Source organism: Psittacula echo (assembly GCF_963264785.1).
Source record: "Psittacula echo genome assembly, chromosome: 3".
Taxonomy (NCBI): domain Eukaryota; kingdom Metazoa; phylum Chordata; class Aves; order Psittaciformes; family Psittacidae; genus Psittacula; species Psittacula echo.
Window position 1 is genome coordinate 98,753,977 of NC_137736.1, and position 22,032 is coordinate 98,776,008.

The 22,032-nt window shown below is 37.1% G+C and overlaps 1 protein-coding gene across 2 annotated transcripts in view; it reads left to right on the top strand.

The window, feature by feature from the left end:
- The window catches only part of RB1 (RB transcriptional corepressor 1), a 73,269-nt gene that overhangs the window by 10,841 nt on the left and 40,396 nt on the right, over positions 1 to 22,032 (top strand). For both annotated transcript variants that reach the window (XM_080613269.1, XM_080613270.1), the window contains exons 5-17: positions 725 to 763; positions 1,351 to 1,418; positions 2,849 to 2,959; positions 5,411 to 5,559; positions 6,322 to 6,399; positions 7,977 to 8,086; positions 9,579 to 9,656; positions 12,940 to 13,027; positions 13,707 to 13,823; positions 14,867 to 14,923; positions 15,014 to 15,045; positions 15,123 to 15,199; positions 15,412 to 15,614. In XM_080613269.1, the coding sequence (XP_080469395.1) occupies positions 725 to 763; positions 1,351 to 1,418; positions 2,849 to 2,959; positions 5,411 to 5,559; positions 6,322 to 6,399; positions 7,977 to 8,086; positions 9,579 to 9,656; positions 12,940 to 13,027; positions 13,707 to 13,823; positions 14,867 to 14,923; positions 15,014 to 15,045; positions 15,123 to 15,199; positions 15,412 to 15,614 (1,207 nt within the window). The remainder of the gene's footprint in view (positions 1 to 724; positions 764 to 1,350; positions 1,419 to 2,848; positions 2,960 to 5,410; positions 5,560 to 6,321; positions 6,400 to 7,976; positions 8,087 to 9,578; positions 9,657 to 12,939; positions 13,028 to 13,706; positions 13,824 to 14,866; positions 14,924 to 15,013; positions 15,046 to 15,122; positions 15,200 to 15,411; positions 15,615 to 22,032) is intronic.

Genomic DNA, 22,032 nt, shown 5'->3' on the forward strand with positions numbered 1-22,032 from the left:
TTAGTGGACTTTCTATTTTTACCTGCCCACCACTTCCCAAATCCTGATCCAAGAATTTCTTTCTAAGGAGCTCTGGAAATAAAAAAAGCACGAATAAGATGGTTTCTCTGCCTCATATCTGGAACTGAAGGCTGTTTGTACCAGTATCTAGGGGTGTTGCAGAGCCTGCTCTATTAGCAGTTCTCACTTGTAATCAAGGTAGATGTTCCCAAGTGTTTTAGCTTACCATACAATAAAAATAGAGGTACATTCTCTTTGTGCAGAATGAATTGAATGTGCTAAGAGCTTTCTGTGTGGAACTTGAAAATCAGAAGATTATCAAGTGGATGCTTTTTTTGAAATGGTGTTACTCTGAGGTGGTAGGTTGCTGTTTGCACTCTGTTTTAACTTGCAGGCAGATGATAACCGCATTAGATCCTTTTACAGGCAAGTAAGTGTTAGCACAGATGTGTATTGGCAATTTTGTCTTTGTGGAAAAGAAAAATAAAACCAAATTAAAATTGTTTTGCTGTTGAAGCTTTGACCTACACAGCAGCATTATTTCAGCTCTGGCAGGGCTGTAGTTGTTTTGTTGTTAATGTGTTGTCCAAGAGTCAGCATTTTTTTTTTTAAGCTAGGCTAATGTTCTGTGAGCTCCATGTTTTTACCGCATTGAAGTCAAAGATATTCCATAGTTTGTTTTCAGAAAAATGTTTAAAAATAAGAATTTATTTTTATTTTCTAGGACTTGTGGCCTTATTTATCTGGAACAACCTAGTAGTGAGTAAGTTTGACTTTCCTGAATTGTGTTTGTTAAGATGTAAAACATGTCAGCATTTTATGCCTTAATGCATTAAGGTTGACCTACGTCATAGTATGTCAAGTGTTTAATTTAGATTTATTGGGGACTTTGAGTTTCAGTGAGATGATGAGAGCCATGGAAGTGATACACATTTGATCACTTCATGAAGGATCGCCACCCTATGATGGGCATCTTGGCGTGGTGGAAACAGAGCATTTGGAGACTGATTTTCACAATCGTAGCAACAAATGAGTGGATGAAAAGATGCCTTAGCAGCTCCCAAATGATCTTGAGTTCATCCTGTGGCTGGAGATAGGGCAATTAGTCAAAGGCACAAGAGAGAAAACAGCTTGTAACAGTTAAGTGAATTATCTGCATTCACCTTCTTTTCCATGGATGATGCAGACATTTCCTAATTCTTGAATGGCTTTACACATCTTATTTTTTTTCAAATATGCAGTTATATTTACGTAGGGAGTGGAATGAGATTATTAATAAATGTAACTGTATGGGAAATGTTGCATGTTGCCTTGAATTGTTCCATAGACAGTTAATATGTGTCTCTACAGGATTTCTGCTGAACTCAATTCTGTATTAGTCCTAAAAAATTACTGGATTACTTTTTTGCTGGCAAAAGGTGAGTTTTAATTAAAAGTTATTTTAATATTGTTGAAGTGAGTTTATGAGTTTGTTTTACATGTCCAGCATGAGACTAGCATCCTTATTACAAATATGCATAGTTACAGGCCCAGAATGTTTTAATTATGTGGATTTTGTAACAGCCAAATTGCATGTGAGGAAGTATTACTATTCTTTTCACCGGCATATAGTTCCTGTATGTGAATATATATGTATTTAAGCTTTCTGAGGTGGTTTTTTTTTTTGTGTTTTTTTTTTTTTTTTTTTTTTTACTTTAAAGGTTGGTATTCTTTGAGTCTATTCTGAGATGCTTTATAGTCTGTCAGTATTGTCATAAGGGTGATTCCCTGAAAAGATTGGCAAATTACAAGATAGTAAATCCCTGAAATTATGTCCTTTGAACCATTCTTCCTTGAAAAGGCAGCAGTGCCAGTTAAAGCTGAGTGATGAAACAATTATAGTGGTTCATGGAGTCCTGTCTCATTGTACTACTCCTACAAAAAGCAAAGAATCAATCATTCATTGCTGCTTACTCCAGGCTGTGTAAATTAATGAAATGTACACATCTCTGCTGTGGAAATCAGTCTTGGATCAGTTAAGCTTCGTGGAGCTTTTTCACTAGAGTTCTCCAAGCATAATCAGAAAGCAGAACCCACAAAGCTTCTTTTTAGCCTGCTTTTTTACTGAGAATAAGGAAAGCTAAAATTTACCAGCAAATAGTTGAAGTCACAGGGGATCCTGGGTAATTCTGATAGAAAATAGTTAGGAAAATTGCACAGGGAAATAAAGCACAAGTAGTGGTCTGTAGCTGTATTGAATCACTGTTGGTGTTCCAGATTTCTGTGGTGAATGCCATCTTGGGATGGCCCTGTATCTTCTCTGGCATATGAACCGTAATTTGGGAACTGTTGGAATTACATAGTTCTAAAAGTTCTAAAAGTTAAATATGTGTGACTTGTAAGTAATTTCATAAATGCAACAGACTGAGCATACAGTGTGATAGCATGTTTTGACTTTCTCTTCACTATGTGCTATCAGCTCCTTAGCAGCTTTCAGAAAGCTTACATAAGGCCACAAAAAAGAAAGCAAGGAAAAATTGCTCAGAAATGAGAGGTATATGTAGGTAAAATAGTCTACACAGTTACTCCACTGTAGTAAAATGAAAAACCAGGAACAAGCACTGAAAGGTAGGGATTCTGTGCCCAGTAGGTATATGTATGCTATCTCTAAAGCAGCAAGCCTCTTAAGAAGCACAAGTTTGAAAATCAAAAGCTTTTAAAGAACACTGGCATCCTGTATGATGCTTTCTGAATCCTAATTATAGTGGTTTATTAAATAAACTTCTGAATTTTTTTTTTTTCAAAATTGCTTCTAAAATTAAGACAAACATCTCACAAAGGTTTTCTTTATGTTTTTAAATGTTTGCAGGTAAAGTGTTACAGGTGGAAGATGACCTGGTGATTTCTTTCCAGTTGCTGCTGTGTGTCTTAGATTATTTTATCAAACTGTCACCTCCCGCTATGCTCAAGGAGCCATACAGTAAGCTTTTCTGATTTTGTTCACTTTAAGTAGAAAATAAGTTAGTTAAATTTCTATTAGAATCATGCTAACATTCATAATTAACATAATAAAACTTCTTAAGCTTATTAAAATGGATTTTTTTTATGTTTTAGTTCAATTTAGGTGGTAGTGAACTTGAATTAAATTGTCTGAACACCACAGTGGTTTTAGTATAATTATGTTTTTTCTTTCCTTTTTTTTTTTTTTCTTTTTCTCCTATTCCTACCATCCATTTGCGATATTCTCTGCCTGTAGAAGTTGTTAGGGGGCTTGTTAGAGCAACAGTTTTACTTCGGTAAGAGAATTCAGGTTCTAGGTAGATGATGATTGAGAACTATTATTTAGTTTTGTTTTGAGTTACAAAAGGCAAAGATGATGCTATGACTCTTATTGTTGATGTATAGCCACATGATGACAACAGAAATGTACAAGATATTGAGTGATACAGACGTTTAAGAGAGTTCTGTGATGGATAGAAAACCTAATTTCAGTGGTAGCTGAAAATAGAACACTAGAGATAAAATGTAGATAGCGTTGCTTTTATTGCATCCCTTTTGTTAGTAGGTGGTGTCTCTATTTTAAGAAAAATATAATGGCTTTTCAGTACAGAACCTTCTATTCAGCAATAACTTTTTATACAGTCAGGTTTTATACCTAAAACCTGGAAATCCTTTCTAAAAAGGGAAGCTAAGCATTTATGGTAACTTTCAAAGATAGAATTCTATTTTTGTTCAGTATATTCTTCTGCAAGCTATGGAATTGGTATTTTGAAGTATTTGGAGTTACAGTATGTAGAAAACAATTTTTTTTATACTAATTTATTCTCTGTTGGGTTTGGATGCAACACTAATATTTATAAACACTATATAACACTAAATCTGCTTGCTTTATTTCTTTGTTTCACAACTAAATATCCACTTGTGTTATAATTTAATAGAATAGATGAAATTTGAAGAATATAGCAATGAATACATCCTTTTTGGGGGGCTATTTATCTAACCTAGTAATTATTTGTTGCAGGTAAAGACAAATAATAACCTCACTTTTATTCTAGTGCCAATACAAATATAGGATGGGATAGGATGGGCTTGTGGCAAGCAAGTCTCTACCTCAGTCCGGTACTATTTTGAATTTAAATTTGCTCTCCTTAATAGGACAGACATATGCTACTGCTTACTTCGGATGTTATGAAGTAGATCGTTTTCAAAGAACACTGAATTGAAACTACCTGGTTTTGAATTGTGTTCACACTGATTTATAGTTTTTTAGTCACAATATGAAGATTAGGAGTTCATTATTAGAAACAGTTCTGTGCCCTGTATCTTGAAAGAAACTTGCCACTTTAGACTAAATTGTGAGTACGGGTATCACTGTCGTAAGTGTAAAGCATTAGATTCTAGCTTGAAGCTGTGTGATATGTGCAGGTGCTGTGTAAATTCTCAAACAGTGCTTTATTCTTTCAGGAAATAACGAAATGTATTGTTCAAATTCTTGTGACTAAGAGGCTTCACGTTGTGCCAAATGATGTTAAGCTTTACAATCTGACTAAGGCTGAGGGAATTAAGATGTAAGCCCCCGAGCAGTGTAGTTTGTCAGATTTTCTGAAAACAGTTATCAAATCACAGATACAAATTACAGATGAGAACAGCATGCTGATTATACTATTAAATCAACAATGATGATATTAACCTATGTTATTAGTATAATTCACATACTTCAAGCTGACAATATTGAAGCTGTCTACTTTGAGCTTAACAGAATGAAGGTGAACTTGTTTCTTCCTACTTGTATTTGAGGAAAGGAGGAATTCCCTGCAGAGCCATATTGCAGGTTCCCACCAGCACTTAAGTCCTTGTAGAATCATAGAATCAACCAGGTTGGCAAAGATCATCAAGTCCAACTGTTACCCCTGTTCTGCCAAGTTCACTACTAAACCATGTCACTAGGGGCCTCATCTACATGGTTTTTCAACACACCAACCACAGGTTCCACCACTTCCCTGGGAAGCTTCGTGGACTTAGTTAATCTTCAGACACATAGCATGAAGTTACTCTTTCAGCTGCTTGTTTTACACTTCCGTAAAAATCGAAAAAACAGCTAATCCTCTGCAAAAAGGTAAGACTTCCCTAGCTTTGCAGAACAGACGCTTTTTCAAAGCTTCTTACAGAAAGTGCTATTGCATTCTGTGTTGGATAGCTTTTTAAAAACAAAATGTCCAAATACTGATACAGGCATTTAAAAAATAGTTTTAGTTTTGTATAGATGTTCTGCAATGAAGGTTTCTTACCCAACAAAACAGATGAAAAGGGAAGCACTTAAGAAGAGGACTTGGAAAATCATATAAAAATTTAGATATCTTAGGTTTAAAATTTTGAATCTCTTCTTCCTTAAATGCCTCTAACCTTGTGATGGTTCTGAATATCTTTCCAGAATCTGCTGTGACTGCAGTGGCTGTTAATGGTTCAGCTCGGACTCCAAGAAGAGGTCAGAACAGGAGTACACGTACTTCAAAGCAAGTTGATACTGATACAAAAGTTATTGAAATCCTTTGTAAAGAGCATGATTGTAATTTAGATGAGGTAATGCCTGTGTTTTAAAGTCTGTTAAATCTGTCTGCTAGGCCCCATCTGGAATATTAATTTACTTAAAAGTTTTTTTTTTAGAGTCTCAGTACTTGTGCTTGCTTACCTGTTCCCTCAGGTTTAGTAATGAAAGTATTCTACCATTCTGTAGCTTCTCTAGTAGGTAGGTAAAAAAGTCCAAAACAACAACCAACCAAATGTAGAAACCCAACTCAGAAAAACCCAAGCCCTTTGGTATGAGTGATAATTTTGTGAGGGAAACTGAACTGTGAAGAATGGAATATGAAGTTAGAGGCTGATCAAAGTGTGTAGTATGTGGACAGAGGGCTGGTCTAATGGGGTTTCACAGCTGCATGATATAAGAAGATGTACACAGCAAGTATGTTGCTTCTCTGTAGGATCTTAAAGACCCTATTCCCCTTTCCTTTCTCTGATAAATCTATTCCTGTGTAAAAGGACTAATTTCTGAATATCCAAGCAGGTGGTGGAAGTGAAAATCTAAAATGGCTGGGAAGAATGCAGTTCTTTCCCAGTTTAGTAATTTAATGCAGTGCATAAGTCATTGCTGGAACATGCTTATGTATCTCTGTTTTGGATATGTAAACAGCTTAATTTTTGCCTTATAGAAAACAAAACAGTGCTTTACAGGATTGTCTTATTTAGTTTGTTGATTTATAGGTGTGAAAGCAGTGTGTGCGTGGCTGCCTCTGTCTGTTGCTAATGTTATGATTTTTTTTTTTTTTCTTTTTTCTCTTTTAGGTCAAAAATGTGTATTCCACAAGCTTCATTCCCTTCTTGAATTCTATTGGTATTGTAGCTTCAAGTGGGCTACCAGAGGTAATTGAAGGAATTTAAGACAGTTCAATAACAGTGCTTTACTTCATGCTGAATTGCTTAAGATTGCCTTTACACATTGATGAAGTTCTGATAGATTCTTCTAAAATAATCTAGAAAATGCATTGGTTTTCAGGAATGCGGCTTAGCAGGGATTACAATATTCATGGAACATATTTAACTTACACATTTGAATTTTCTAAATAAATTTCCTGAGGCTGAACCAGTGCTTTTGTTCAAAGCAAAATATGACATTGGAGTTGCATATCCATGATCTTGGTGAGACCATTAATCTAAAATACAGCTATTAAAGTATCATGTCTCTGAAGTCAGTCTATAAATGCATACAGTCTTAAATTACACCCCTGAATTTAAATATAATTGAGACATGTTACTGTAGTCATGTTGCCGAGAGATCCAAAAGATTAGGCCCAGTTTCACAACTAGCAGAGTCTGGACTGCTATGTTCATGCAGAATTATTTTCATCTCACTGAGTTGTAGCCTGGATGCAGCAAACTACTACTGTATGCAATTGCATGTGAAAGTGCGCCTTAGAAGCTAACTTCTTGTAATGTATTTACGTCCATCATTCTTAAAAGAGTAGGTTTATCTGTGTGTCACCTATAGATATGGTAACCTGAAAATTTGAAGCTGCATAGGAGGTATTTGCAGCTTGCTTTTTCTTGGAAACAGAAGGGAACTAATTTGGGTTCATATGCACTTGTTGCCTGTTTTTCTAGCAGAAATTTTCCAGAGCACAGAATCATTTAGCATGTTTGAGAGCTCAAGGAACAGATAATTGAGGTGACTGCTGCCTTCTGCAAGAGCACAGCAGCAGATTTGCAATGGAGACTAGTATCTGGCCCTCATAAAAAAATTCCTGACTTCTAGTTAACATTAGGCACTCAAACCAAAAACCAAACGGAAAATCAATAAACAGTCCCATGAAATGAAGTCATATCAGTATGGGATCTAATCAACTAAGAAATGTTTAACAGTAGCTTAAAAAACCAACAGTATGTATATGAAATAATGGTCCATGTTTTTGTAGAAATAGTCATCTCTCTTAAAAATTACACCAGTACAAATATTAATATGAAATGGGGAAACTCTTCTTATACTCAGAACAAAAAGCTTTTGACTTTGGGCCTTGGCCTTCATCTCCAAACCAGCAGAGACAGGGACTGAGCCAATTGTTGTAGGTGCAGTCATTTTACATTTCCTGCTCCTATATACACCTCTTTTTTTTCTGGAGGGAAAGATTTAAAAGCCTGGAAATGTTAGTTTGATTTGCAGGGCTCTGTCTCCCACTCTAGCTGGTTTTAGCTCCTTTACAGTGCCAGGACCTGCATTTCTTCAGAAAAGTGTCATGATCTTGGATTATTTTATCTTCTAAAGTAGTAGTTTAGCTGTTGTGTAAGAAGTGACTTTGTGAGCTCCAAGGTCATTTTCTTAGCATTTCAGAATTGTATTCATGAGGTGGAACTAGCTTTTATTATTGAGTAATTTGTCAGACTTATTCCTGTAAAATAAAGTTGTTTGGTTTGGTTTTTTTTTTTCCCTCTAATATTTTTTTGAGGTTGAAGTTATCTTGCAACAGTATGAGGAGCTCTATCTCAAAAACAAAGATATAGATGCAAGATTATTTCTGGATCATGATGAAACTCTACAGCCAGATGTCATGGCACGGTAATATTTCTACTTACTGCTTTTGTTTCATAATAGAAAATGTGAGCTTACATTGTTTTCTGCCTTCTTGTGTTATAAATGTAAATCTCTATATCCTGTAGACCTCTTTAAATTTATTGTTCAGCTAAGATATTTTTGGCATCACCAGCCTTGCTTTACATTATCACTTAAATTAATTAGACAACGTATGACTGGGACTCTACCTGTAATTATTTGGAAGCTGTACTCTAATTCTCACTCGCTCTGTGCAAGCCCCTGTCATTCAGGAGAAGCTGAGGACTCGTAAGGAGGTGGCTGAGACCATGTCATGCTAGTTGATTAGATATGCCCAAGGCAGTATTATGGCTCTAGGGCCAGCTGTCATGGAATGGCTAGGGGCTTAACTGTCCAGACTCTCCTTCCTAAAACCAGATGGTGGCATTTGAACACTGCCTGCTGGGAGTGGTCTTCAGCCCATTTTGACTTTCAGCCTGTACCCAGAAATTGTTTGGGGCATGGTAGTTTGCATGGGACAGAAGTGTGGCATGGGTGGTTTAGCAGATTAAAAAGTTGAGTACCAGTACCCAGGCACATTCCTTAGTGCTATTCAATAATACAGATGTCATGGATCTTCTGGAGTGGGTCCAGAGGTGGGCCACAAGGATGCTCAGAGGGCTGGGGCACCTACCCTATGAAGAAAGGCTGAGAGAGTTGGGGTTGTTGAGAAGGCTCTGGGAAGACCTTGGAGAACAGCCTTTCAGTACTTAAAGCAGACTTAAAATAAGAGGATGGACTTCTTAGTAGGGCTGGTAGTGATAGGATAAGGGGGGGTGGCTTTAAAACTAAGAGAGGGTGAATTCAGACTAGATACACGGAAAAAATATTTTATGATGGGAGTGGTGAGACACTGGAACAGGTTACCTAGAGACATTGTGGATTCAGGGTCAGGTTGGATGAGGCTTTGAGCAACCTGATCTAACTGAAGATGTCCCTGCTCATTGCAGGGGGTGTCAGACCAGATGACTTTTAAAGGCTCCTTCCAACCCAAAATATTCTATGATTCAGTTGGGTTTTTTGTTGGGTTGGTTTTTTTTTTTTTTTTTTTTTTTTTTTTTTTCTTTTTTGTGCACTTAAAATCCAGTGTTTCCTGACAATTCAATGTTTCCGTAAGTTGATCTGAGGTCAGTGTAAGTCTGTGACTTTATCTGTGCTAGAAAAATACGTTCATTTAAAATCGGATTAAAATGGAGATAATCCCAGCTATACTTAAAAATTAAGCTGTTTATAAGCAGAATTTAAAAAAGAAAAAGTTGAGAGGAAACTTTGGAGGTCTTCTAGTCCAACATCCTGCTTGAAGCAGATCTACTTCAGAATTGTTCTAAGAACTGGAGAGGTTGGGTATCTAGGTCTTCTAAAAATCTCTTTCACAGTTTTCAGATTAGTAAGTTTTTATAGAAAACATTGTTTTTTTGATTGCATTATTTCTTTGTAAGTTTCTTTTTCAATTCTGTAGCTCACAGGTGGACATGATGCCACTAAAACCCAATTCAGATGAGGAACATATTCTTACACTTCCACAGACTCCTGTTCGGTAAGAGTTTTTCTTTTAAGCTTTTTGTTTAATGTCCTAACTAGAAATACTCATCTTTAGAGTAGTTGTTTTAATTTTAAAGTAACTGGGGTTTGGGGTTATGGTTTCTTTTTGCTTTTATATAAACCAGAGTGCAGTTCTGCTCAGTAATAAGCAGTGAGCAGGTACTGAGAGGTGCTGAGTACCCTCAGTTCCTGGTACAGTTGTTAGAAAACAGAAAGCTTTTTACTGAGATGTCTAAAAGGTACAAGTTGTCTGTAAAAGATTGTTGTATTTGTTCTTGTGAGACTGCAACTTTATACTTCCATGGTAGTACTTATGTCTGCTATATTTGTCTTCCTTTCTGTCTTTACTTTAGTTCTGTATATTTTTGGCTTCCTTTCCTGATACCAAATTGTATAAGCACACACATTTTTCCATGATCTTTTTCTTCTTAGTATTGATTTTTCTGTAAGGAAAGATTAACCATTTTTCCCTTGTGCCATACAGTTTTTCAACAAAAGCAGTGCTTAGAAATTCCTGGACACTCAAGAACCAACCAGCTGTGTCATTGCAGTGCTGTGTGCTATGTGGACAAACAGAAAAGTCCATCCAGGCAGTTGTTTGTTCTTAAAAGCTGTTCTTAAGCTGTCAGGTTTAATAAAATCAGGCAGTTCTTGTTCCAAGCTTGTTATGTAAATGCTGTAAATGTGCATGCTGGAGAGATAAGAAGTTAAAATATTGTATCCTAAATTATTACTTAAGTTTTCTCAGTTGAGTAAAATTATTTTTTTTTTAATTAAAAATACTTATACAGTGTTTATCTGCTTGTGGAAGAATGAATTAGACTTTGGGCTTGTGCATCCACTACAAATCTATTAAATGGCATCTGCAGAAACTGTGATCTGGCCAACAGAGCAGGAACAAAGCTTTTCAGTTAGGTACCAAAAAGCTTCTTAAAAATAATAAAAGGAGACATGCAGCTGAGATAGATATTGGTCAAGTTGTGAAATGAAAGAACTTTTAATCACCTGTGTCTGCAAAAGGCTGTATTTGATTGCCTTAGTGGTCCCTTTTAGTCTTAGGTTTCAAATCTTTAGGTGTCAGTGAGGCTTTTTTAGGCATAAAGGCATCAGTTTGCCTTTCAGTTCCCAGCCTGAATGTGCGATTTTGGTAACTAGACCATCTATAACATGCAGTATATTTAGCAATAAAGTCCTTGACAAGTCCCATTTTTGGCAGATATAGGTAGCTGTTGATACTTTTCAGGTATACTGGAAGTAAAACCCTCTAACATTGTGAAAGATGCTTCATTAAAGTTTTTGACATGGAAGGTCTATTAAGAAGGATCAAATTTCTGCACTGCTAAAACTTTTTGAAATGTTCTGAACCATCTTTGATTTTCAGAGGAGGTCGAGCGAGATATTTGTGTTCTCTCCGTCCACACTTGTGCTTTTCTCTGAGCTTTCCAAAACTGATGCCATTTAAGACAGTTCAAGCACAGGCTTATTCACCAGCAGTGGTTTGGGCAGTATTAACTGTTTTTCATAAAGCCACAGAACTGTCACTAGATGGCAGTAAACCTTTGATCACCAGCATAGAGCGGAAGGTGTGTCGTTAACTCCCCGAGTTAACTAGACCACCTTACAGGATATGTTGAAAGTACTATACTTATTATTTTGAATAATAATAATAATTATAATGTTGTTTTTCTGGACTTTGTCACTTTGGAGCTGGTCTAAAGCCCCCTGAAATTGGTGAGAATCTGATAATTTTCATCAGTGGATTTGTATCTGGTCACGTATATAGAAAGCAGTAGATAAAATCGGTGTAAGTACTATTTCAGAGCATAATGAGAATGGGTCATTTGGTTTTTTTTTTTTTACACTGTCTTTATTTTTTTTCCTTATTACTTGTAGTGTTTTGGCAGAAGTCTGCATCCTTTTCCCCTCCCCTAATATTTTGAAACTTAAGATTTTGTATTTAAGATCTCTCTAACCTAGCTACCGATAGAGCAGGTGGAATAAGGATTACAGAAACAGTAGCCTTTCTATTGGAAATGGAAGGAATTGAATGTGAAGTAAGAATTGAAGTTTTAATGTGATTTTAGTTTAGATCCAGGGAGGGAGAAGGCTCTATGTTCTCATGCTGTTGCCAGTAGGAATGTTGGCAACTCTGCCTCTGAAAAATGTATTTCAAAGCATCTGTGTTAAAAAGGGCTGCATTTTCCGAGAGTCATAGAATCATTTGAGTTGGAAGGGACCTTTAAAGATTACCTAATCAAACCCCACTGCAGTGAGTCCTTCTTGGCAGGTCTGCTCTCAATCCCTTCATCCCTCAGCCTGTATTGATACCAGAGGATGCCCTGACCCAGGTGCAGGACCTTGCATTTGGCCTTGTTGGACCTCATGATGTTCACGTGGACCCACTTCTTCAGGCTGTTTGGGTCCCTCTGGATATCCTAGTGGCGTGTCAACTGCTCCACTCAGCTTGGTGGAATGTTCTGAAAGGCCTTACAGAAGTCCAGATAGACAACATCCGTAGGACTTCCCTTGTCCACTGGTGTAGTCAGCTCCATTATAGAAGGCCACTAGGTTAGTCAGGCAGGACTTTGCCCTTGTTGAAACCATGTTGGCTGTCTCAAATCACCTCCCTGTTCTCTGTATGCCTTAGCATAGCTCGTAGGAGGATCTGTTCCATGATCTTTCCAGGCACAGAGGTTGAGGCTGACAGGTCGCTATTTTCTTGTGACCGCCATACACCTTACTTATTACACTTTGGAACAGGTGACCTGAAACATAAAAGCTGTCTTCATTCACCAGACTTTGTATTATTTTTGTACAAAAGCCAAGAGGGTTTGGTTTCTCTTTGTTTTGTTGTCTTTTTGTTTTGGGGTTTGGGGTTTTTTTTTTGTGTGTGTGTGTGTGTTTTTGTGGGGTTTTTTTTTTTTCATGTTTTGTTAGGGAGTTGCTTGATTTGACTGAGTATTTTCACATACAAGAATTATAATTCCATTTTTATTGCTTTTAAAAAGTGTTAGTGTTTATTACTTATGTCCTTTTGGTTATTTACTTGCAGATTATAATAATTCTAATAATGAAAAGATTAGATAAAATTAGATAATTAGAATTTAGTGGTTAACACAGTACAACAGCATTTCCCAGCAGGTTGTTTGATAACTGGGGTGAGAACTAAAATCATAGTTTTTTCGGGTTGTTTTTTTGTGTGTAGAATTGCTGTTCAGTTTCTGGAAACTGTCAAGCCAACCTTAATGTGTATTATGCATTTTATTGTATTTTTCCAGAGCTGCAATGAATAACATTCAGCAACTGAGTATGATTTTAAACTCGGCAGCTGATAAACCATCAGATACTCTCATCAAGTATTTCAATGTAAGTGACTAGAAGGAAGATTTGTGAAGGATTCTTGGGATTATCACTCAAGTAGAATACTCACCTGTAGATTGTGTGTTTTGGGAGACTTTTTAACAGCCATTTTTTGAAGAAGTATATTTTAATTGGGATGGATTAAATGTAATTATTAATTTTGGAAAGCACTTCTGTCTAATTGATGTGTACTGGAACATTTTAAGTTCTTGAATCTTCTTGTTATTGCACTAAATACTAAGATTTATATATATAAATAAATATTGCACTAAATACTAAGGTTTATTTATGTATGTTTGTTTATGTATGTATGATGAAAAAAAAAGGAATATAAAAGGGAGCTGAAGAAAAGGAATATCTGATTAGAGGTTCTCATGTCCACATTCAGCAACTTAAGCACATTTCTAACTTTAAAGTCATCAGTGTCGATGGTACTAGTTGCATATTAATTTAGTTGCAGCTAGTTGCATATGAGACATGAAGTAGTTGGTACTGGAAATTGATGAACCTATACAATGATTCTATCTTCTTAAATACTCCACTTTTGTTTATGTGGATGAGCTGATTGAGAGATATTACAAAGTGAAGCAGGACTAATGTGCTTTAAATCAGTTAAGGTGTTTTTGCAGTAAAATGTACTTTGTTCGCATTTCTTTCCTCTGCCCTCCTTCTTGTATTTTCTTAGAATTGCACAGTGAACCCTAAGGACAGTATTCTGAAAAGAGTGGAAAATTTTGACCACGTCTTCAAAAAGAAATTCGCTGAAGCAGTTGGACAGGGATGTGCTGAAATTGGCGCACAGGTAACTAGCATTTTGGTTGAGTATTACTCATTTGAACTGTGTTGGTGCTAGCTAATGTGACACCTAACTTACTGACTGTCCTCCTTCAATGCATATCAATAATGGTAAAAAGTAGCAATATTCTTTTCAAATTGAGAAACAAGCAGGTATTTTTTCCTAAACAGCTGCAAAGATAGTATTCAACAAATTATAAGATATAAGGAGCAATAGGAAGCAGGTGGAAATATGTTGGAAATATTTCAATGAAGAATGAGAAAATTGTGGGGTAAAATACATTTAGCGAAACGCCTATTTATATTCTTTCATGGCTTTGTTCAGCTTTGAGAAAAGAAGTATCAGGGGAGACCTTATCACCATGTTTCAGTATTTAAAGTGTGTCTACAAAGAAGATGGAAGCTCTTTTTACAAGGAGTCCCATGGAAAAGATGAGGGGAAATGGGTGCAAGTTACTCTCGGGGAGGTTCTGATTGGACATCGGAGGAAAATTTTTCACAGTGAGAACAATCAGCCATTCGAATAATCTCCCTGTGGAAGTGGTGGATTCCCCAGCGTTGGTCACTTTAGAGATTCGGTGAGACAGGGTGCTGGGCCATCTAGTTGAGATCATGGTTTGCCAAGAAAGACTGAGGTCTCTTCCAACGTGGTACTGTATGATTAAGGTTAACATAGCCTGAAACTGCAAAAGGTGACTCACTGCCTTATAAAATCAGTAGGCTAGCTGTGCGTTCAACAAGGATTTTGGAAAACAGTTTCAATCCAGTTTATACTTGACAGTCTCGTGTCTGTCAGCTCTACCTTTTATTGTGTTATCTGTGAATCAGCATAAACACTTGATTAAGTTTTCATGTGATTAGGTAGTCACAAACCTTAGTAGCCTTTGCGGCCTCTCCAGTGCTATTGGCAAATGGAACTGGGGACAGACAATGACTTTATAGTGGCTCTTCAAAAAAAATGAACATGTTCTTAGTTGTTAGAACATGAGGGTCTGCCTGTTGTAGTCTGTTAAAACTTGAATTATTTCTGAATTTCTTCTTTTTTAACAGAGATACAAGCTTGGAGTGCGCCTGTATTACAGAGTAATGGAGTCAATGCTAAAGTCGGTAAGTTAAGTACCAGTACCTTAGTACTGGCATTGCATTTACAAATACTAAGAATATTCACAAGTTTGGTTTTATTTATATGTATTTCAGGAAGAAGAGCGCCTCTCGGTGCAGAATTTCAGGTATGTTCCCCTAACTTATTACTAAAGTCTGCTAATTTAGTGTTAGGACAAGTATTAATAATTTTCTTTCTCCTTAGCAAACTTCTGAATGGTAACATCTTCCACACATCTCTTCTGGCATGTGCTGTTGAGGTTGTCATGGCTACGTATGGCAGTAAGTTGAAGCTTAAATCCTAGATGGCATTGTTATTTATTGGTAATTATTGCCATTTGTTGTAATACATAAAATACAGCAAATATAAAAAAAAAAAAAAGTGCTTACTGAAATTTCTGAGCTAGCAATTAGTCATTAAATACAAAAAGGAAGAAACATCAGAAGTGGAAGAATGTTGTAGTCTTGATAATTTTAGTCCATTTTCCCTGCAGGAAATGCTTCACAAAGTGATGGTACCAGTGCTGAAACAGACTTGTCTTTCCCATGGATTCTCAGTGTATTTGATCTAAAAGCTTTTGACTTCTACAAGGTGATTGAAAGCTTTATTAGAGTGGAGCCAAGCCTAACGAGGGAAATGATAAAGCATCTAGAGCGTTGTGAACATCAAATTATGGAGTGTCTTGCTTGGCAGTCTGTAAGTAATACTGTAAAGTAGTATTTGTCCTTGTATAATGTGCATATTTAGAAAAGGGAAATCCCACACAACTCTATAAAATAATTTGTGGTCTTGCTGAGATTTATTTGTGGCAAAAGAAATTACGAGAGCAAAACAAGATTAGTTTTGGCATGTCTTCAGGTTTTGAAAAAATGAAGTATGTCAGAGAAAGAAGTCAACATAGCTCTGCTGATTTATGTGATTGTAAGCTAACATAATTTTACTGGTCTGGCATGAATCATGAGGGTAATACCCTTAAAACAGCATTTTGTTACCAAAGGCAATAAATTCTATGCTTTTATTAAGCTTTATCCATATCACACTTGGCAGTAGGGCTTTAGTTCTCTGCATCTGATATGTTTGTTAGTAGTACTTAAAATAATGATTTGCATTGTCCTTTGCACTTCAGTCACTTTGATATTTTTTGGATGCCATTAAAATAAAATGCTGGGAGGTGGATTGGTTTTTAGGCTGGATTGCAGAAAATCAAACATTGTTTCTTTATATTGTGTGTTATTTATAAACCAAAAATATGCTATTTATGCCACAGAACAGGACACTACAAACACTTGTCATTTTGACCAGAGACACATAAAACAACTGTTTAAAAACCCGTTGCATATCCTACAGTTCTGGGAAGTTTAAAACCAGTATGCCGTAACTAATGGGACAGTTTAGTTGTGGATCAAGTTTCTTTTTTCAGGTTAATCTGCGTATGATTTGTGTGTGACTTCAGAGTGAAACGTTAAGTTTTCTAGTGTGGGTGATACTTCGCCAGGCTGTGCCATTAAACTCCTGGATTCAAGGAGCATCGTTGTACCTGAGCAGCAAGAGCCCCATTCATCTCCAGGTTTCTAGCTCAAGAGAAGCATGCTGACCTCAGAGTTATATGGAAGCAATTGCCATGCTTCAAGCTGAATCTGGTGGACCACCTTGTACCAATGAGCCCTTGCCACTAGATTTTCCTTACTAACAGAATCAATGGGCGTATGTGCCTCTCTGAATATGCCCTGTTATGAAGGTGATCTTTCTATTGTGGGTGCCAAGACTTGTAAATCCAGCTCCATGCTCATCACCATGACACTGTGTGTTTCCCAGGATTTCTGATGCAGTGCTCTAGCTGCTGTACCAGAGTGTATATTTTTCCCTCTGTAAAACTTCTACGTGTTTGGTGTCTTGGGAAACGCACATGGCCTCTCTGTTGCTGTATGAATTTCTTTGTGATTCTGGCATTCTTTAAATAAGAAAGCACGTGAGGCTGACAGCCCTTCTGCCAAAGCCTACAAAAGCAGGGAAAATGAGGCAGTATTTCAAGAGGCAGGCATTATTTTAGGAAGCTTAAAGACAAATAAAAAATGCTTGTTTGAGAATTGCAACATTCAGATGACAAAACGCAGAGGTGCACATACCCGAGTTTGACTCTACAAGCAAGAAGTGGCTCCTGCTACATTCTGCAAACCAGTTTGCAGCCATCATACTGATCAGCAATCAGTAAGTTTCTAGCCAGTAATTCAAGCACCACATGCAGATAATTTGATTTGGGCTTGGGCTTTCAGACTGGAAAATGCCAAGCATTTTGTTTTCAAACATTACAGGTATAGTTGCAGACTTGTGTGAAACAAATTATAATGTCAACAAGCACAGGATTATTTTAGGTTTTCTGAGTGGTCCATTTGAATGTATTGTAATGTATTGAATCTTGAGTTTTCAGAGGTGTATGTTTGGTATTGTTTGGGGTGGATTATATAGGTGATTTGAGTGTTAATAGAATATTTGAGTTGGAAGGGACCTACAGCGATCATCTAGTGCCAGTAAGATATGTGGAGGGAATAAAGTGAAATGTGCAATACACGTATCCAGAGGTCCTCCTGCTTCCTTGACTTGGGTCTCATGGACAGTGTGCAGTCTCCTGTTGCCATAGGTTTGTCACTAGAGGGCACAGCAGGATTCTCTCAAAAGCTGAGGGAAGCTGTGGCAGCCAGCTGCAGGCAGCTGAAGCCTGTGTACAGGCACCCTGTGATTCTGCATGGAGGCCTCCATTGCCTATTCCAGCTACCCATAAGGGAAAGGCTGTGAGTTGTAAGTAGGAGACTACACAGTGCTGGCTCAGGAGACAAGAAGTAGTGAAACGTTACCTGTGCTAAAATGTCTTGCTGAGTCTCTTGAGTCACTGGAGTGAAGGACCTGAGGCTCATACATTGTATGGCTGCACATAGAAACCTAAAGCCATGAGTGCAGGAAATCCACCCAGTAGCTCATATCTAAATATTAGCTGGTTTAGTCTGACAAGTGTCATTTATTAGCAACAGGAAAAAACGCTTCTGTGGCTGACTTGCAAGACTATTGGTCAGGTGTCCCAGAAAGGTTCAGCTAGTGAACAAGGTGTTGGTTTACCATATTCTCCTGCAGTTCATTACCTGGTTATTGTCTCCATGTAATGGTGTATGAGGTTTGCAGAAGTGTCTGCTTAATTAGTAATTCCCTCAAGAAAGGGGAGGCAGCTAGGGTGGTGTAGTTCATACTGGTAAATATCTTCTACCTCCAAACACTTGATAAAGGAGAGGGAAAAGCTGGATGATTCCTGCTTTTAGTCATAAAGAATATCTCACCATAAGTGATTGCTTTGGGTTAATTTTAAACAATTTACCTGATAATCCAAAAAAGATGGAATGTCAAGAAGGGTCAAGTTTTCTTAATATTGTTAGAGAGCGTATGTTTTTTTCTCAAGAAGTGTTAAAATGAAAAATGAGGAAAAGCATGGAATAAATAGAACTAATTTAAAAAAAATTTAGCTTGGTAAGTAAGGATAGAAATATTTGAAAAATACTATAAATACTTGCATAATGCAGCTCTGATTCCCCCAATTATTTTCCATGTTTTTGTTTAGTTCTTACCTTTCAAGTGTACATAAGCATTACAAGGCTTATCTGCTCTTTGAAAAGTCACATCTGTATTTATCCGGTTTTTATTCATTCTGCTGACTGCTTTAGGAAGCAGGACTTCAATATGAAATTTAAAGGGAATGAGCAATTGAATACAGGATAGCTTGCATTTATTGTAGTTTTACTTGTCACAGAGCTTTTTTGGGGAAAACCAACTTGCGTATCTTCCCTGAAGAAAAAATCTGAAGTGCATCTGACCTTTATCTGACTTTGGGAGCTGTATCAAATGAATGTGAAAGATTCTGTTTCTTACTGGCATCTGAAGATAATAAAACACTCCTTTGGTGTAGTCATTGTGAATATGTTTATTGCTTTTGCTTAGCTAGCTGGTTGTCATCTGTGCTTTAGGAAAGAGTTGAAGCTTTTCTAGGTCATCCTTTCTTTTAACAAAAAAAAAGCACAGTGAGACAAACGGTGGAAAAAAGTTGAAGGTTCTTCTCAATAATTCTTAATTTTGAAAAGGGGCAAGATGATTAAATCACATTGGTTTTACTTAAATCTTTATTGAACTCTAAAGCGAAAAGCTCTATTTATCCACTCAAATATTATTTACCAGTAAGGTCATGATGCTTCCAGATGCAGATTATGTTGAGATCGGTTTATGCTAATAATGCTGCATAATTTTTATTGGCAAAATAGAAATATACCATACAATACTCTTTCTGTGGAATGCTTGTGCTTCATCTCAGTACAGTATTTTGTGGCACTATTTTAATTTCATAACTTTAAAGGGGACTGAAATTAATTTATACTTAAAAATAAAGGTGCTTATAATCTTTGTTTTATTTTTATTATATAAATATGATTTAAACCCTGGCATAGTTAAAATTTGTTTCCTATATATTGCCTGCTAGCCTGGGAGTTCATGCTCAGCCTTGTCCTAATTCTCAAACTGATCTCTCTTCAGGCCAGCCAGAAATGTAATTGTTGTGAATATCTCAATGAAGGTTGTACAAACGAATTCCAGAGTCTCTGAATTTCCCTTAGAGAAAGCCTGTCAACTGTCATGTCACTCATTTGACTAGTGTTGCTGCTTGCTGCAGTTCATTAGGAAGAAACAAGGAAGAGCAGGTCTTCAGTGCAAGCCAATCAAAGTCTATAAGTGTTCACAGGCTATTTTAAAAGTGAAATATCTATAATATGTAAAATTAATTTGTTTCTGGGAACAATGTGACTTAGGTGACTTAGGTGTTTGGGTTTGTTGTGGGTTTTTTTTTGTTTGTTTTTTTTTTTTTCTTTTCTGTGTCATTCAAGAAAGTAAACACCTATGGAGTATCCATCTTTGTTATCTGTATCTGCAAAGCAATCCAGTCATATTTCCCTACCTCTCAGTTTGCATTCTGCTTACAAGATATGAACAGGGAGGAACAGGCAAGGTATTAGATTTCTTTCATGCAGCTGCTTAGAGAATATGCTTCCTACACATGCCTTTGCACACAGTAGGTGAAGAGTGTGGAGCATACACATGTTCTAAATCATCACATTTGTCATACTTGAAATAGTTTGGGCCACACTACAAAACACTTTCTTCAAGCCAGCCTTTGGTGGGCTGGAGGTGAAACATGTTAAGTCCTTTTGCTATGTCAGGCTTAAGCTGCCCTGTACTGGGGCAGTGGAAAAGTCTTGTTCTTCACTGGAGTTGCAGACCAACCACAACCTTGTCCAAAGGTAAGGTAGTTCATGCCAGCCAGGTAGGGTAGGTTAGGAAAAGAAGCATGGTCACGCTTTCCTTGTTAGCTCTACAGAGGGTAAAATGTTCTGTTGTTAACTTGTTCACTCTTCCCTAGGAGTTCAAGTGGTATTCCTGGTAGGAGTGCAGTTTTAAAAGGTTATGTGGTAGCTTTTGCTGTTAACAGGGTCTTACCCCAGCTGGGTCACCATCTACAACCCCAGAACAGATGTGAAGGTGCATTGTGGCAGACTAAAGAAAGTTCATTTGCAGCCTGATTTGGTCTGCTGGCTTCAACTGCTTTTCTGGTGTTTGCATATGTGTGAGGGACAAACAGATGTTGAACCAAAGAAGTGTATTGCAATACAGCTGTTCGCACCATAGTCATCTTTGGCTGCATTGCTCTTTACAGTTGCTATCCTAATTTGTGTTTTTCAATGGAAGAAGGAGCACCAGTATTGATATGTGTTGCAACTTAGAATTGTGGTGTGATTTGGAGTTTCAATGACTGATGCAAGATCAGGATGGCTCTACAAGTTTACTTGTCTTAATGGTTAAAATATGATCAAAAGTAAGCAAGTGTGCTTTGCTTTATTTATAACTTGCTTCTTGTAGTATTGCCTAAACTGTACTCCATAATGCTTCTCCTTTATCAGCTCCTTCTTCTCAGTGGTTTTTATTGTCAAACATTTACAATGAAATCTGAAGTGCTGTTCTATCATGTATCATTGATTTTAACGTAACACAATGTTTGCAGTAAGTATTTGTCAACTGTGTAGTTAATGTTTATACTCATCCCACATGAGTATGGATGTATGCTCATCCCACGGATACCTCATCCCACACCAAAGACTTCTGCTGGTTTTAAATTATACAGTGCATTGTGCAGAAATGCCTTCCTGAGGAAAGCCATGTATTCCCAAAGAATACATTATTGCATTAATATGACAAACTCACTGAGCTGGAATAACAGCAGACTTACTTTGATCGTGCAGTAAGGAGAAAAATATTAAATAAGTGTGTTGAAGATTTGCTTAGAAACTGTTAGGCAAATCCAGGTCAGGGTAAAGCTGTAAGAAGTTACAGGTCAACAAGTACTCTTTAGTACTTTGGTATAGTACAAGTTTAATTATGCAGCCTCCTAGTCTTTGATTGTACAAGGACACAGTTATTGTGGAGCTCAGCATACTTGACTGCTTCGTGCCTGTTCCCTTGGATGTGGTGTACAGTTTCAAGTTAGGTTTGGTTTCTGTGCTCTTTGTAAGAAGAAATTAAACATCTAGAAATGGGAGTTAGTAGATTTGCTTGTGGTGTGTATCTTAGTTTCTTACTAGGTTTGTGTCTGAAGTCGTACACCTCTTCTGGAGGTGGATGTCTACATGCAGTTTGAAGGCCCTTTTTGATTTTCGACATCTTAAGTCGTTCCTTTTAAAACTGGAGTAAGAATGTGCCTACTGTCAACATTTTAAACAATAGGTTACTGGATAAATACTTTTATCAGAAGAATTACTATAAAACCTTGTTGATGGGCAGCCAAGTAAGGCTGGGCAGAAAGGTCCAAGTATTGGTGTTGCATCTGTGTACTACAAGGGACAATAGTTCTGGCTTGAGTATTGCCCCACAGTCATCAGTGGTGTTTTGTTGGTAATGCGTTCCCTCCTGACACGTTTTGGTATTTGTCAGCATTCCTCCGGACAATGTTTAGGCAAGAATTGGGGCATGATGCAGCTGAGGGGCTATTTTCAACTGCTGGAATAGGTTAGAAGTGAAGAATGTTCGGATGTGT